The following is an 18,553-nucleotide window of genomic DNA, read 5'->3' on the forward strand; positions in this document are numbered from 1 at the left end:
GGACTCTGGGTCTGACAAAGTTAGAACACTCACAATAAAAATGCTTCATTTAGGGATTTCCCTCTAGGTTCAGTGGTTAAGACTTTGCCTTCCAATGAAAGGGGTGCGGGTTTGATCCCTGGTCAGGGAGCTAAGATCCCTCATGACTCACAGACAAAAAACAACATAATTAGCCAAAGCAATACTGTAACAAATTTAGCAAAGACTTTAAAAATGGTCCACATCAAAAAAGAAAATAATATTTCATTTAAAATAAATTATGCTCGTTCACTTCAGTTTCACATATAGATGTATACAGATGAGATATTACATATGTATATATATGAATTTGATACCTGTACACAAGTATATGTGCATGCACTATATGTATGTAAGGTAAATAAATATTGAAAATCTTGCTAAGTGCCATACACAGTAAAACAAACGACAATACATACATGCATGCATACTTATATACATGTTGACACACACACACACAAGCCAGACATACATGCTGGATTTATGTTCAGTTATAGTTTCACATTATTTTACAAAAGGTCATAGTTGCTAGCTCTTTTATTATTATTACATATGTTGAGTTATAGTAATATCCTAGGAATAGTATAGAATATTTAAACAGTCATGACTCTGACTCATGGGGCATACAGTATAAATGTGTTTGCTGTCCAAATTCTAATTTGGGTAATTACATTCTGTCTACCTCAATTTCCTTTGTAAGTTCAATTATGTATAATGGGGTTCTCTGCTTTCTGTTTCAAATGGCAACACTCTTTTGGTGTGGTAAATTTAAAGCTCTATATTTCCTTTGAAGATACTTTATCACAATGACAATGAAAAATAATTGAGTTGAAAGTATTTGCATTTTTATATCATACAATATCATGTTTAAAATTAAAAGTTTATTGTATGTGTTTTCTATTTTAAAATATTGTGTTCTATTTAAATTTAATGAACATAAATTCTATTTCTTTTAGAATTAACAACCAAAACTGCTCAAAATAATATTTAAAGAGTTATTGTTCTAATATTCAATCCTTTGGTTTCATGATACTCTATAATTTGATAATTTTAAAATTAAGAATTTTTAATAGATACTGTAGATGTCCCTTCCATGACACATTATGAAATTTGAATTTTCTTAAATGATATTTCTTTGTGCTTTAAAAGAGGGCTTGTAGAAAAATACTATATGCTAATATTTTAAAATATATATACTATATATAGTATAGAAAATATGTTTTATATATAGTATAGAAAAATATATGTAGTATAGAAATATATATGTATACTGTATCTCTTTAGGTACCAGATTTTTGCTAATTCCTAGAACTATACTGTTCTTTCTTAGAGTTTGAATGTTTTTATAAATTAGAAGTCATAAAGGATAATGATATCTTCAGTAAGGAACAGCAATTTCACTTTAGTGACATTTAAATTCACTCTAGATTTTGCTTTTTAGAATTTAAAAAAATTATCTTATATGGAATTTTATTTTATTTTATTTTTCTATGTGGATAGTCTTTCATTATGGTTTCCTTAATCAAACGTGTTCATAGACAACTCCCTATGAGATTTTAGGTGAGGAAAGTAGAATTTTAGTATCAATTTACTGGGTGTGACACCTTCAATCATTGATTATCATTTGAACAAACTGAAGGGAGAATTTTACCCAGTATTCTCAATCTGAGCTTTCAAGCTGTAAATCATAACTGGGATATATTCACACATAAGACCAGGAATAAATATGTTATACTGTTTATTACCCTATTTACAAAAATTATTTGAAAGGATAGTTAAATAAATAAAAAGTAGAAAAGAAAAATAAGGTAGAGAATATAAAATTTAGTGAGGGGTGATATTAGCACTGAGGATATACCATAAGGGGAGTAGGATAGATGTTTGGTTCACTCTGGTTTGTCTATGTGGAAGTATTAAACAAACAAGGAAAATAAAAGGGATGTTAAAACCACAATGAATGGCAGACTCAGATTGGTTCACTATGGCCTGGCAAATAAACATATTCTGATTGTGGTATTTAAGAAGCATTCTTTACTTCTGTATTTAATGGAAGACAATGAAAAATAATTGGACCAAAATATTCTGATTATACATATTCCAGTCTTTATGTTTCAATGTCATGACCAGTAATATGTTTTATACATTTCAAAGAAATGAATAATTTTTATTTGCATTATTAATATGTATTTTATTTATAAAAATATGTATTAGTTATATAGTTACTAATCTTCTCTGACTGATTAAAGAATTAGAAAGAAACTTTTCAAAAGATAATAAAATAAGACATTGACTTCAAAATATGGGTAGACTAACATCAAATACATTGGTTTTTATATTATATCTTTTTATCTTTAATCATGGTATATCTTCTCCTGTGTGTCCCATTACCAATTTTGTGAAAAGAGATTGTGGAAAAAAACAGTAAAACATAGCCAATATTTTAAACTCAGTTTACTGTAATGAAGAGAGTGGCATTAATCTCTTAAAAATCTGGACTCTGTATCATATTTACTAATTTATATCATATACAACAACAATACTAATATTAATAGTAAAACTAATTTTACTAAGGACTTCCCTGATGACTCAGTGGTAAAGAATTCCCTTACCAATACAGGAGATGCAGGTTCCATCCCTGGGTCAGGAAGATACTATGGAGAAGGAAATGGCAACCCACTCCAGTATGCTTGCTGGAAAATCCCATGGACAGAGGAGCCTGGTGGGTTACATTCCATTGGGTCCCCAAAAAGTAGGGCATGACTTAGCAACTAAACAACAATATTTGCTGAATAATCTTAATATGTCCTTGTGCAGGAAATATACTCCTTTGAGTTTCCTCTACTCTAACACTACTTAAATTCTGACACTTCTAATGCACCAATGTCTGAGTTTTTCCCATACCAAGCAATTCTGCGACCTAAGCTGGGGGCCCTACATTTTATCCCATTTCAGGCATGATCTGCTTAGAGATAGCACTGGATCTCATAGGTTAGGAGTTCAGCCTCACAAACCTGCTTCCTGCCCCCACTTTCACTGCCAATTGTTAAGTCCAGGTTGTAACCTGTGCTTGTGACCAACCAGCTACGGACTGGAGGGTCCCACCATGCCTGCCAATTAATTTGTTAAAGCAGCTCATAGAACTTAGGAAAAAGTGTTACTTATGTACCTGGTGTATTATAAAAGATTATAAACCAAGGTCCAGAAGGAGCGGGTGAATTGTCCAATACAATTCAGAAACAGGTGGAAGAAATGTATAGGGCAATGTATTTGGAAAGAGGCATAGAGCTTCCGTTCCCTCACACGTCACCCACCCTGTACCTCCATACACTGACCAATTCAAAAGTTCTCTGAATCTCATCCATCCTTTAGGGACTTGCCAAAAGTCAACTTATTAACAGAAACTCATGTGTAGTTGCAAGGAGTTTATTATGAATAACAGAAGACCCATTTCACCTCTGTTGTTCTTATCATTTAGGAAGTTCCACTCGTAGCATCTCTAGATACCAGTATCCAGTACAGGATACCTAGAAGTGCTTTTGATGGAGAATTCATCATTAATCAGCTCTGAAGTATAGTAACCGTAACAGTAAACCAAGTATAGTATCTTTTGTCACAAGAGTGGCAAAAATGTTTTAGTTGATACTGTTCTGTCATATTATTTAAAGTTCCTAACTTCAAGGCACACTATTCTTTTTTTTTTTGGAATGAAACACCAAACAAAGAAAAAAAGAAAAACCAAAAACCTCAGGGTAGCTCTGATCTAGGCTTAGTCAACTTACTCATTTGGGACCTTAGACAAGTCACCTCCTCCTTCTGTACCTTGGTTTTCTTGTCTTTGAAAGGTTTAAGCTAGAGTAGATAATGGCTAAAAATCTCCTCCAACTAGGCTTGTTGTTATTGTTTTGTTGCTCAATAGTGTCCACCTCTTTTGCTACCCCACGGACGACAGTCTGCCAGTCCTCTCTTTCCATGGGATTTTTCTAAGCAAGAATACTAGAGTCCATGTGATCCCATGGACTACAGCCTGCCAGGCTCCTCTGTCCATGGGATTTCCCAGGCAAGAATACTGGGTTGTCATTTCCTTATTTAGTCTCATTAGAAACAGCAAATTTACTGCAAATTTTGTCACCTGAGTTTAAATGATACTCATGGAAATGTACATGTTATCTAATTCTAAAATTTGTACAAAATACAAATATGTACCAAGTAAGCTTTTCTTCCTCTAGGGTCTAACTAGTAAATTAAGAAATGCTTCTGTCATGTCAATATTACTTAAAGTCTCCTATACAGACAGATATTTATACTTCCTAGGCAAGAGAAATAGTTGACATATTGCTAGATTAATGTATCCTTTATATATATATATATATATATATAGTTTGTAAACTCATTCCCTGAAAAATGATAGAAATTTGTTTACATGGCATAGTACTTTAGAAAGCAAAAATATTTCTGTATTATGACAAGCATTATGTCTGCATATAGAAAAGAAATCTGAGGTCAAATAACCATTATCTTTAATAACTGCTGTGTCACAGAGTAAGTTTAAAATGCCTTTTTTTTTTTTTTTTTTACGAATCGTTACAATCCAGCTTCAACATCATGAGAACTGACCTCCCCTTGGGAACAAATTTTATGTTTTAAGCCTTGTTTCTTTTACATTAAATCACATTGCCATCGTAGAATTTTGCTTGATATCGCATGACCACATGAGACCTAGCATTTCGTGTGACCTTTTGCATATGATCTACCTGGAAAATTTACAGAAGTTACACAAATCTGATAGTACTGTTATCACTGATGGTTAAAATGGTGTCCCAGTGATTTGTAGATGTTGTGAACACTACTTGCTTTTGTTTTTCCCAGTCCCCTGCTGCATTGAAGTTTAATTGGTTTTCTGTATTTTTTGCAGCAAAGCTGTCACAGACAATAACATATTTTTTGCATATGTATCAGTTTGGCTCTAGTGAAGATTTTTGTTCACACTGGACTCCTACTGATGTGCACTGATTTAAAGTCTAAAAATGAAACTTAATTTTATACAGCTTATAAGTAGTCCCTAGAGGGTATTGGATCCTAAAAGCTAATATTTTTCAGACATAATCAGCAGGAATAAGTAATGTACTACCATTAGCGACATTAACAGCAATGTAACAGAAGGAAACAATAAACATAAATGTTCTTAGCAACTTTATACTTTACAACAAATATTAATATAAAATTACACAAATTAGAACTGCAGCGTAACACTATTCAACACGTTTATTCATAATGATTGTTTCATATTTAAAGAACACCAAAATATTGTGTTTTGTCAGCCAAGGACAATAATAGTTTAATAGTAATTTATTTTAAACAGCTACTGATAATACAACCAATCAACACATTAAGTGGTGCCAACATTGGCATCTTGCTAAATAATCTCTAGACATTGCAGAGAGAGTACATCTTTCAAAGATAAGTCAACAAGAGCAATCAGAGCAGAAAATTAGAATTTGGTATCTTAGAATTAAAATACAGCTAAACTAAAGTTTTAATTGGGGTGATCTAAAAGGGCACTTGATGTAATGATCTCTTTCATTTGTTACTAATTGTTTGTTCCTGATGAAGAAGAAACATATACAGGAATATTGCTGAATTAAGATGGCAGTTTCCTTAGCAGCTATGTTTTATTGTTAAAAACAAAAGAGTAGAGAGAAGTGAGCTGCCAGCCAGCTTCTTTCCTATCACAAAAATTAATCCAGAAAATTCAGAGTCAGTTATATCAAATATTAAATACTAATAGCTTATATGTGCCTGAAAAGAGACTTAAAAAGACTTGTGACAATTGGTGGGCTGAGCTCAAGGTACATTCCTATTGCAGTAGCAAGTCAAGCTGGAACTGAAATGTATGAATCAAACGTCTTATGTTGTATCCTACAAAGGGGTAAAGGGGTCTCCAATATATCTACAACTGGCATTAACTGCCATTTCATTTCTAATTTCAATTGAAAAATTCAGCTGCTGATGTTCACAAACAAAAGCAAAGCATCTTTTCCAAAAGGGTATTTTGAATTGCTGAGTTGAGACAGATTGAAATCTTAGCTCCTATTTTTACTAATAATTTTAGTAATAATTTTCTAATGTATCTTATCAGAGAACACATGCAGAATGCTTTGCATATGTTTATATATTCTCATAATCTCATTTTTGAAAATTTCAGAATATTACTCATATATTAATATAGCATATAGTCAAATTATATATACATTATTTTATAATCAGTTATATAAGTAGATATAATTTGATTTTGCCATATACTATTATTATATATACTGTTAAATATTCCCCTAAAATTTATCCTCTGTTTAGAGCCATTTTGATGGATTTTTAAAAAAATAATGCATTACTAAGCCATGAAGTTTTGGATCCCTGATGCATATTATATATCTCAAGAAATATATACCATATTATAATTTCTATTCAATAAATTTTTGAAATCTACTCTATAGTAGGCACTCTCTGGGTTTTAGTAACCATAGTACCCAATGAGAGAAAATGTCTGTGCCTCAGAGAACTTAGATTTCAGTGAAGAAGATGCAAAATATGGCACTAAACAAATAATAGATGACAATATTACATAATAAGGGGTATGAAGAATTTTAAGGAGGGAATAAAAAGGTGAGTTTGGAGGGCTAGTCCAGATAAGCTGTGAAGAGAGAGTTTTCCCCGGTGATGATTGAACAAAGGTGAAATGAATTTAGGAGTGAACCATGCAAAACATGGGAGGAAAAGCATTCAGGAGGGAAATAGAGAGCCAAGTGCCTGGTACAGAAACAAACTGGTGTCTTAAGAAACAAATGGCCGCTCATGTTGTGTATAATCTCAGTAGGGAGTGGTAGAGAATGAGCCTTGAGAGAAAGGTGGGTATTGCTAACATCACATGGGGTTACATAAACTATGTCAGATAATTACACATGGAACAAATCAGTCTAATTTTCTTCACAATATTTAATTTTAAGATACACTTATGTGTTGCCCTCATGTAGTATTAAACCTAGATATTCTAATTAGAAGCAATTGAACCTGCATGCCAAAAATATTTGTCTTCCCAAAATAGTTTAATTAAACTTAGAAAAAGTTTGCTTTACTTTTGCTATTTGTCTTAGTGAGTACAGAGTGACTGCACAACAGGAATGAAGGTATTTGATAAGTGGGCTGTTCTCTTTTAAAATGTTAAAGTAATGAATGAACTGTGCTTCATACCAAAATATTATAATTCTGAATGCCTTCTTTGTACAGGGGCTCTTGAAAGTTGCCATAGATAATGCCAGAGCTCAAGAAAAACAGGTTCAACTTGAAAAAACAGAACTGAAGATGGATTTTTTAAGGGAAAGAGAACTAAGGGAGACACTTGAGAAGCAGTTGGCAATGGAACAAAAGAATAGAGGTATTTTTAAACTTCCAAACAAGTTTAATACTTAGCATCAAATATTCAACATAACAATATTTCGTGATTTACTATGAAACTGTAACTTTTTTGTTTTTACTTGTAGCTAAAATTTAGTGCAGGATTTGAATCCTGAGCCTAACCTTCAAAGTACATGGTTTCTCTTCCCTTCGTACTTCAAAAAACTGAAATATATCCATTATATCATTAATCACATAATTTTTATTGCTTATAGATTTAACCAATTCATAATTTTGAGATAAGAAGGAGTTCTGATGACAGCCATGAAGAAAAATTCTATATTCATTCATAATTGCCCTTTGAAAAGCTTGAGCTAAAGTCATAAAGCTAAACTAGAAAAATACTGATTATTCAAGCGAGGCAGATTTAGTGAGATTTTTATCAACTGAAATGGAAGACTGATGAATATCTGAACAAATGACCAAAGTTGAGTATTTGTATAATTTTCTTTCTGAATGCCTCATTTTCATCCAACAAGGTCAAATACACATCAGAGTAGAAACTGATGTGAATTTTTATTGGGTAAAAATAACGTTATTATCAGTCAATGAACTGCTTCTCTTTACACACTTTACAGTGCATGTTTAGATAATTTTGAAGGTCATTCATATTTGTGTGCTTATTTTATGTATGAGATCCAAGAGTATTGTCTTTACAATCAACTTCCCCTCTGTTTCAACTCTAAAGTTCTCCTCGATGTTTAAAAGGGAAGCTCCTTTTCTCTCATTTAATAAGTATCCACTGTAAATACGCCACACTTTCCTCTGATAATGTGTGACGTGGTCATTTAAAAATCATTCTTTCTTTCAAAACTGGCAGAATTAATAGGCTTTTTATTAGTTACTATGAAGCAATAGTCAGTCAGTTCCCAGGATGAGGCTGATGTGGGCAGCTGGCACTCTGGGTGTAGAGCACTGTTCTAAGCAATGTGACTTCACATAGATTTAGCTACTAAAGTAAGCAAAACAAGATAAATGTTGATGGTGGGATATGTTCTGAGTAATAAATATGGTCAAAGGGTTCCTTCTTTGGAACCATCTTCCATGAGATAGCCATGTTGCAATTTTGTTCTCACCTGGAGAAGTCTTTTTCAAACAAGACTTAAAAACAGAACCTTGAATTCTTAAGGTAACCTTTTGGTTACTTGAGAGATTTTCAGAATTGTGTTGGTTTACAACCATTGGAAGATTTACATTGTTTTATTCCTTTAACCACTAAAGGTATAGGACAAAGTGTTTCACAGACACCATCATGAACCTACCATTTAATTCATTATGAACAACAAGTTAAAGGTAATAACTATCAATAATGATCTATATGAATGTGTCAATGGAAGCCATGTGTTACCCTGAAGAGAGAAACATGGCAACCCCATTTGCTTCAATCCCATAGAAAGAAACAAAGAATAGTCAATGGCAAGGCACTGGGATTGAGCTTTTAGTGCCATGGGAATAACAATCCAAATAAATAATTCAGCAACTACTGTTTCTTTTCAAAGAGACAATATAAGCAATCATCTTTAGAAAGGAAAAGAGTAGGCAAGTAACTTTGTTAAGATTTTCATAGTATTAAATAAAGGGAATTAGCATTTATTTGAAAGCAGTTTTGTTTTTTCTTATAAGATTTGATTCAATGTAAAAACAATTTTCTGTAAATATATGCTACCAGAAACAATAAACTGTAAGATAATGGTCTGCCATTTTAATAATATTGATTATAAAAATAGGATTTGTGGAAACTGGAAATTCCAAGTAACACTCTTACATGAACCATTATTACCTTTTTGGATGTCTTGACTGAATACTATGCTAGGTAAAAAATGTTGCTTGTTAATTTGTAGTAATATATACAATAAATTTGGAATGGTTACTTACGACTTAATTCTGCCAGAAGGATTTTCTCGTACTAATTCTGTCACATTCATATACACAATGTTTATCAACCATCCAGAAAAAAAATTATTTCAAAGAAAACACTTTTATGCTTTCTATATGTTGATTGGTGACTTTATATATAGTGTATAAGTTAAAGCAACGATCAATTATTATATGTATGAAAGTACAGTTAACATACATTTGTGAAGAAGATTTGTTATTATTTATTGATTACATATTATGTACAAATACTTAAATTGGTCAGTAGGAAAAGAATTCATCATAATTAACTTTTTGTATCATAGGCAACATTTTTATATAAGTAGCAGTGAAGTTTTATACTCATCAAATTCCTACAGTCTAAAAGTGTAACTTTCCTGAAATATATTATAGTGGATATACATCTGCTATGAAATTATTAATATCTCTAAGCAAATTGCAATCATTTCATAAAAATGTCTGTTTATATATATATAACAATAATAATATTTAGCTCCACATATGCAATCGTATTTATTACATTGTCTAAAATTTCAAGAAAGAATTATTAAAAATTTTGCTGGTATAACATTTTTGTAAAGATAGGGGAAATGCTCCGTTTACTACTCAAAATTGATGTTTCATAAAGAGAGGCTAATCTTAAAGGTTTATACTATTCAGACTACTTTGCATTTGTCTGATTCAAGGGCAGAGACTAAACTACAAAATTTATTTAATCAGACTTCTTTTATTAGTGAGTATAAATATTTATTAAAATTAGTTTCCCATTAAAACTGTCTCCACATATGATAATTAAAGGCATTCTTGTAATAGTTCAAGGCTAAACAAAAATTGGCCTTCATGGACATTTTACTGAGATTTATTTTAGGTAAAAGTGGGTTATTGCTACTTTTTTTTGTTTTGTTTTGTTTAAACTTCCTCTGCACAGACAGGTGCAGTCCAGCAGGGGGGAAAAATAATATTATTTTAAAAATAGAGACCATTTGTGGAAATGTGAACATTGCAAAAATTCTGAAAAATAATAATGTATATATACTCTTTTCTAGCCATAGTTCAAAAGAGGCTAAAGAAGGAGAAGAAGGCAAAGAGAAAATTGCAGGAAGCACTTGAATTTGAGACAAAACGGCGTGAGCAAGCCGAACAAACACTAAAACAGGCAGCTTCAACAGATAGTCTCAGGGTCTTAAATGGTAAGAGGATGTGTGTTTATGCATGGCTAACTAACTTTCATTGTGAATACTCAAAAGGCAATTTAAATGTGTTTGTGGGTTTGTATTTCTATGGCTGGTGATTCATTAAGCTCTTTTTGAAAGCATGGTGGAAAGAAAAGTCACATGTGTTGGGGGAAATGTTTTATTTCATGGGTGCTTCCACAGTTTTGTTGCTTCAGTATCTGAGATGACATTGCTTTTCTATTTAACCAATTCTGTCTGTACTGAAACATAATAAAATATTAATATGAGAAGTTCTCAACCCCCCCGTCTCATTTTCTGAACAATTTTGCATTATTTATCCATTCAAATCTTCTGATAATTCTCATGGTTATAGTCTTTGTTCAACCTTTAAAAGATGACAAAGATTTATGTAATTTTAATTCAGCACCAAAGTAACAGGTTGCTTTTTTTTTTAAAGGACAATGGGAATCAAATGAAATGTGTCTCACTCTTACCTTTCTCTGCTTTTAGACTCTCTGACCCCAGAGATAGAAGCTGACCGCAGTGGCGGCAGAACAGATGCCGAAAGGACAATACAAGGTGGGGATTTGCAAAAGGCTATAAATCTAGATCTTGCTCTATGAGTTTTTCCTCTGCTTTAGCCTGCTATTCAAGCATGTAGCCTACCATCTGGGCCACATCAAAACAAGTTCAAACAAGGTCAAGTTCATCTTGCTTGTTTATATGAGTGAATTCATTTTGTGCTGATAGATTTTCTTTAAATTAACAGGTCACTTCTGTTTATACAATGCAATTAAAAAGGAATAATTAATTTTAAACAATGTATGATTTAATCTTGAACATAGTAAATGTGTTTTATTGAATGTCTGAAGCCCAATCTCATAGATGAAAGTTTTGTAAATTCTATATCAATAAAATCATGAGTTAACTAGGGAGTTCTTAAAATTTGAAATTATCTTCTTTTTGTTTTAGTGGCAACTAATGCAAGGTACATGTAAAATAAACCAGGTGAAAGCTAACAATACATAAGATTGTTTGCTCCTATGTGGACTTTCCAAGTGGACTGTGCCATTATATACATTTTAATAACACAAATCTGCTGAGCAAAATCATATAGAGAATACTAAAGGGAGTTTTATTAAACACTCCGAAAAGCAAAATATGTATATTGTCAAGACCACGCTATTAGGAGAGAACAAAATCTGAAGGTAGCATTTACAGTCTCACATCTATTCTAGACAATAAACTCAATCTAACAACATGAATACTAAACAGTAAAAAGAGCATTAAATGAAAATGTTTCTTCAAAGGGAAGCCTAAAATGATTAACTGCTATAATCCTCCCAATTGCTTTTATTTTGCATTTTAAGTTCATTCATTTTGGGGATACTGTTTGACATTAATCGTGTTATTCAGTCAGTTCCAAAAGTATCATTCTTAGTTTACTATAAAGGAAATATAATTGTGTAAAGTATCATATATGCAATACATAAAACTCAGAAACTAGAGACATTCCTGGAGAATGTTTTTTGTGTATTAATTGATTTTACCATGATAATTATTTTTTAAATCCTAAGGTTTGAACCATATGTTATTACGAGACATCTTGTAGAAAAGATTTCATTTTTTAGAGCATTATGGGTTTCAGCAAAATTACATATATGTGTGACTATGATATTATTAAACTCAAAGGATCTATGTTGCTTTGTAAAGAATCGCATGCATATGTTAACAAATTACTAATGACAAAGCCAGTCCTCTTTATCAGGGACAGTAAGTCCAGTGTGAACTATCAGAGCTATGGTCTGTGTATTTGGGGACTCCTCAGGCACTAACTTAGTTAAGGTCCAAAGTGCTGGACATAAATAAGCACATACGCCTCCTGGGAGATGTGATATATAAATTATCTGATATCCACAGAATTCTCAAGGCGATTAGAATTCAAGCAAGAAAAAGTATGGACACTACATTCTTTCATATACATGGGAAGTTCAAGAAGGCATTAGGCAACAATTAAACATTTCTGCAAAGTTGACATAATATATATTTCATGAGTTTGCTATTAGCAATATTTGGATCATCAGTAAGGCTATAATTGTTTCATGTGAATTTGTAAAACACATATTCGGATGTATATTTCAATATGGGATGAGGTCTTGCTGTATAGGTCAGTTTTGACTACTTTCAGTTTCTATTATGATTTATTTATACTCTGAAGAAAATTTTTAGTCATAAATTGCATTCTTTCTGCCATCCAGAATGTTACACATAACACAGAAAACCCACTCAAACAACTCTATATCTCAGGAAAGGAGAAACATTTGAATGACAATTATACATAGTTACTTAAAGCAAATACTGTTTTTTATGGGGTTATTTATTGCATTTTCTTAATTGTAATGTGAAACATTTTTTCAATTATTTCATTCATCTTCTCAGTTAAAAAGATGAGTTCCTCAAGTCTAATATAAATAATCAATAATATTCTAATTTTTGTGCACTTACACTTGAATTTAATGATTTTTCTGATAATCATACACTTCAATGAAAGGTTTTCTGCAAGATACCTTAATATTAATGATTTTAATTAGATAATGTGAATTTTTCTCAACGGTAATCTAAAAAACACACATAGATGAATCTGCGTTTCTATATGTTAATTACTATCGGTTATCTCACTTGACACTACCCAACACTTTTAAAATACCAAAGCAAAGAGATCATCTTTTGCTCGTTTAACCCAACTAAATGAGTTCATTTAGTCCTTTGAAACATTTTTTTTAACCTTGGAAACTAAATTCATAAATTTAGAAGCTAACAAAATAGCAAAATTAATGATGCAGAGAAGATATCAAAGAACAAGGACTGTGTTTAGTAAAATGAGGAGTCTAAGTTCAAGAATGGGAAAGGCAAAGGAAAAAGAACCAGAACTCACTGCTAATTTGTGAAATGGTCTATATCAGACATTTTGGCAGCTATAAGCACATGTTGCTTCACAATTCATGAATGACATGAACACAGCCCTGCTCCCTTCCCAGGAGTCATGAGTCTTGGTATTCTTTCTTGCTCCCAATCCAACCATAATTGAAATTATTCTGCATTCCAAAATAAGCTCAACTTAATTACAAATGAAAAAGGAAAGACATCTCTTTATACTTGGCATGTACTTACTCATTTTTAATATTTTGTTAATAAATGAGCCAGATTTGGCCCATGAGTTAAGTCACCTAGCAGTCAGGTACTTAAATACTACTCAGTTACCCCCAAATAAATGTTACTTCATTAGTATTTAGTAGCATCATTTCTGTAAAAGTACAGAGGTGGGGAAGAGGAAAACAGAAAGCAACTTAGAAACTGTTGCTGAGCAAGAGGCTCTCAATAATTTATTTATCTGCATGAGTAATGTAAATCAGCTTATACTATACAGGAATGAAGTTTTCATTACTGATACTTCTGGTAACTAAACTCAAAGTTCATAAGCCTGGTGGAAATTTAATGAATATATATATATATATCCAGTTCAGTTCAGTCACTCAGTCGTGTCTGACTCTGCGACCCCGTGAACCACAGCACGCCAGGCCTCCCTGTCCATCACCAACTCCCGAGGTTCACCCAAACCCATGTCCATTGAATTGGTAATGCCATCCAAGCATCTCATCCTCTGTCGTCCCCTTCTCCTCCTGCCCTCAATCTTTCCCAGCATTAGGGTCTTTTCCAACGAGTCAGCTCTTCACATCAGGTGGCCAAAGTATTGGAGTTTCAGCTTCAACATCATCCTACCAATGAACACCCAGGACTGATCTCCCCTAGGATGGACTGGTTGGATTTCCTTGCAGTCCAAGGGACTTTCAAGAGTCTTCTCCAACACCACAGTTCAAAAGCATCAATTCTTCAGTGCTCAGTTTTCTTTATAGTCCAACTCTTACATCCATACATGACTACTGGAAAAACCATAGTCTTGATTAGACGGACCTTTGTTGACAAAGTAATGTCTCTGCTTTTTAATATGCTGTCTAGGTTGATCATAAGTTTCCTTCCAGGGAGTCAGTCAGTCAGTTCAGTCAGTCAGTCATGTCCCACTCTTTGCGACCCCCATGAATCACAGCACTCCAGGGCTCCCTGTCCATCACCAACTCCCGGAGTTTACTCAAACTCATGTCCATCGAGTCAGTGATGCCATCCAAGCCATCTCATCCTCTGTCATCCCCTTCTCCTCCTGCCCCCAATGACTAAGGGTCTTTTAATTTCATGGCTGCAGTCACCATCTGCGGTGATTTTGGAGCCCAGAGAAATAAAGTCAGCCACTGTTTCCATGGTTTCCCCATCTATTTGCCATGAAGTGATGGGACCAGATGCCATGATCTTAGTTTTCCGAATGTTGAGCTTTAAGCCAATTTTTTTCGCTATCCTCTTTCACTTTCATCAAGAGGCTCTTTAGTTCTTCTTCACTTTCTGCCATAAGCGTGGTGTCATCTGCATATCTCAGGTTATTGATATTTCTCCTGGCAATCTTGATTCCAGCTTGTGCTTCCTCCAGCCCAGCATTTCTCATGATGTACTCTGCATATAAGTGAAATAAGCAGGGTGACAATATACAGCCTTGACGTACTCCTTTTCCTATTTGGAACCAGTCTGTTGTTCCATGTCCAGGTCTAACTGTTGCTTCCTGACCTGCATACAGGTTTCTCAAGAGGCAGGTCAGGTGGTCTGGTATTCCCATCTCTTTCAGAATTTTCCACAGTTTATTGTGATCCCCACAGTCAAAGGCTTTGGCATAGTCAATAAAGCAGAAATAGATGTTTTTCTGGAACTCTCTTGCTTTTTTAATGATCCAATGGATGTTGGCAACTTGATCTCTGGTTCCTCTGTCTTTTTTAAAATATATATACATATATATTTTAAATTTAAAAGCAACTTGTTTCAGGAGCTGGATTTTATGGTGATTAACTCTTTCATCCCTGAGTCTTACAGATTTTTATGCCATGATTTGTGATGATGTCTAAAAATTATATCTTACTTTAAAGGTTTTTGTAAGATATATATATGATATATGTATGAAAGTGAAAGTCACTCACTCATGTCCGACTCTTTGCAACCCCATGGACTATACAGTCCATGGAATTCTCCAGGCCAGAATACTGGAGTGGGTAGCTATTCCCTTCTCCAGGGGATCTTCCCAATGCAGGGCTCAAACCCGGGTCTCCCACATTGCAGGCGGATTCTTTACCAACTGAGCTATCAGGAAAGCCCTGTATATATATGGTGGTTTAGTCACTAAGTCGTGTCCTACTCTTGCGATTCCATGGACTGTAGCCTGCTAGGCTCCTCTGTCCATGAGATTTTCCAGGCAACAATACTGAAGTGGTTTGCCATTTCCTTCTCCAGGGGATCTTCCCAACCCAGGGATTAAACCCAGGTCTCCTACACTGCAGGCAGATTCTTTACTGACTGAACTACCAGGGAAGTCCTGGTATATATATATATATATATATATATATATATATATATACATATACCCAGTATACAGAGTAAGTATAAATACTTATATAACTGTTATTTGGAGTAGTTAATAAATATCCTCCAAATCCTGAGTCCCTCACACATATGAATGCATATCTACACAATGTGTGCAGCCAAATCTATAATGAGTTCCTTCTACTGAATCCTAGTCTCTCATTTTTTAGTAGCTTCCACTTAGATAATTTAAGCTATATCTTTTAACAGTTTATAAAATGTCTCTCCAGTCAATCCAGACATCTCTGAAGAGTTCCAAATAATATCCAGTTGGAATTTGGGTGTCTCACAGGGACCTCAAAGTCCAGTGCACAAAACCTAAAGGATCCTTCACCCTCTTCCTCCTGCCGACCTGTTTTCTCCTACTTTCCTTCCCTATGGTTCTCTCTACTGCCCAATCCAATAGCCTCCTTAATACACAACGAGGAAAGTGAAGCTTGATGGCTCCCTCCCTTGTGTTTTACACACAAGGCTGACTTTTGCCCTTCACTCTCTGTTCTTCTGTCATTGATTTTTTTTTTTTTAATCTAGAAAGCCTCACATTTTTTTCCACCTTCCAGTGGCATTTCTCTCTCTTTCCTGCCTTTACTTACTCATCCTTTAAGTCTCATCTTAGAAGTCACAGAAAGGCTTTTCAGACTCCACATCTACCCCTGCAGCTTCTCCCTGCCCCTCTTCACAGAGGTTTTTACCATATCTTCTCCACAATCACAGCTGTGCATTGGTAGTCACTTTTTAAATATTTTCTTCTTCCTTTCTCTGGGTGGTAGCCAGGCAGAGTGTGAATCTTGCATGGTTTGTTCACCACTGTGCTCCTTGTGTCTGTAGGTATGCTTGGCACTTACATATCAATGTGTCACATGTTTGTGCCACATTCATGGTGCCCAAATGTTTGACACATCGTGATGCTCGCTAATGCCTGAAGCAATGTACTGGTGAGTTAGGACCTTTGATCTTGTGGATGAATGTCAAGTATTCCTATTGTTCTGAAATTTTTCTGACATTGGTGGGAGAGATTGGAGGAAGCAAAGGGTAATATGATTCTTCCTAAGAAAGTCAGAATTACAAATTCTGGCAGAATTTTCATTGTTGATAGCTGAATTAACAGAATGTGCTTGCTCTTCCTGGCTGCATTTCTGTTACTTTCTTCATACACATTTGACTCAAGATTTGGCTTCTGTGAATATTTACCTACTGTAGCCTGCCAGGATCCTCTGTCCATGGAATTCTCCAGGCAAGAATACTGAAGTGGGTTGCCAATCCCTCAACTTCCTAACCCAGGGATCAAACGTGAGTTTCCTGCATTGCAGGTGATTCTTTAAGGTCTGAGCCACCAAGGAAACCCAACATTCACTTACACCCATTTAAAATTTATGTTTGACTTCATGTACCATAATCACATTTCTTAAATAACTCTTTTTTGATTTTTAAGCATTAACCTCATGCTTCTTTTCTGATTTGATTCTAATTTCAAATGGTTTAATCTCCTTATATTGTTTAGATATTCAATATATAAACATGGAATATAACATGGGAGAATTGTGAATTAGTACTCTTTTATCTATGTCTTTTATAAATTTTCAAAAAGCCTAAAAAGTTCACTTTCAAAGTAGCAGCTTTCTTTTTCATTCTAAGTAAAAACTCGTCCTTTTAAACCCAAAAGTAATTGTTGAAATTAATGGGAATGTGGACCACAGTTCCTCTGACATGTTAGTATATCTGCAAGTTATGCTTGCAAAATCTTGACTCCACTTGAAAGTACATCTCTTTTATTTACATCCAATGTCCATAATCAAAACTGCTTGGCTTTTTATTCTATTTTTGACTGATCTCACATCATAGAAAACCAAATGTTCTTCCAATAAAAGGACATAAAAGACTTGCCTTCACATTAGCAAGGTTTTTGTTCCAATTTAATATCTTCTTTTCTGCTTCCTAGATATTTGAAGATACATGTTGAATTTAAAAATTATTCATTTATTCAATAAATGTTTATTGAGCACTGATGAAATGCCAAGCAAACTTGTATGAGGTTACTGGCTTAGCACTGGGAAGGGGCTTTACAAATAAATTAAATCTCTTCATTTTGCAACAGAGTAAACTGAGGTTTAGTAAGGATACATTATTTGATAAAGATTACACCATGAGTTAGGCTTCCCAGGTGGCGCTAGTGCTAAAGAACCTGCCTGCCAATGCAGGAGACTGAAGAGATGTGGGTTAGATCCTTAGGTAGGGAAGATCCCTTGAAGGTGGGCATGGCAACCCACTCCAGTATTGGTGCCTGGAGAATGCCATGGACAGAGGAGCCTGGTGGGCTATAGTCCATAGGTTAGCAAATAGTCAGACACAACTGAAGTGACTTAGCACATGCGCGCGCACGCACACCATGAGTTAATCGGAGTTGGGAAAATAACACAGTCCAATTGCTTTTCTCATTCCTTGTTTTCTTCCCAATTGTTTTTAGATTAGGATTGTTAAAATGTTGTTCTTTTAACATATGTTATTGTTGTCATTATCTGTTT

At 34.0% G+C, this 18,553-nt stretch overlaps 1 protein-coding gene across 2 annotated transcripts in view; it reads left to right on the forward strand.

Annotated features, from left to right (window-relative positions):
- Nucleotides 1-18,553, forward strand: part of DACH1 (dachshund family transcription factor 1) — a 449,007-nt gene that overhangs the window by 400,470 nt on the left and 29,984 nt on the right. For both annotated transcript variants that reach the window (XM_043478035.1, XM_043478037.1), the window contains 3 exons: nucleotides 7,300-7,447; nucleotides 10,389-10,532; nucleotides 11,028-11,096. In XM_043478035.1, the coding sequence (XP_043333970.1) occupies nucleotides 7,300-7,447; nucleotides 10,389-10,532; nucleotides 11,028-11,096 (361 nt within the window). The remainder of the gene's footprint in view (nucleotides 1-7,299; nucleotides 7,448-10,388; nucleotides 10,533-11,027; nucleotides 11,097-18,553) is intronic.

Source organism: Cervus canadensis, chromosome 9 (genome assembly GCF_019320065.1).
Source record: "Cervus canadensis isolate Bull #8, Minnesota chromosome 9, ASM1932006v1, whole genome shotgun sequence".
NCBI lineage: Eukaryota > Metazoa > Chordata > Mammalia > Artiodactyla > Cervidae > Cervus > Cervus canadensis.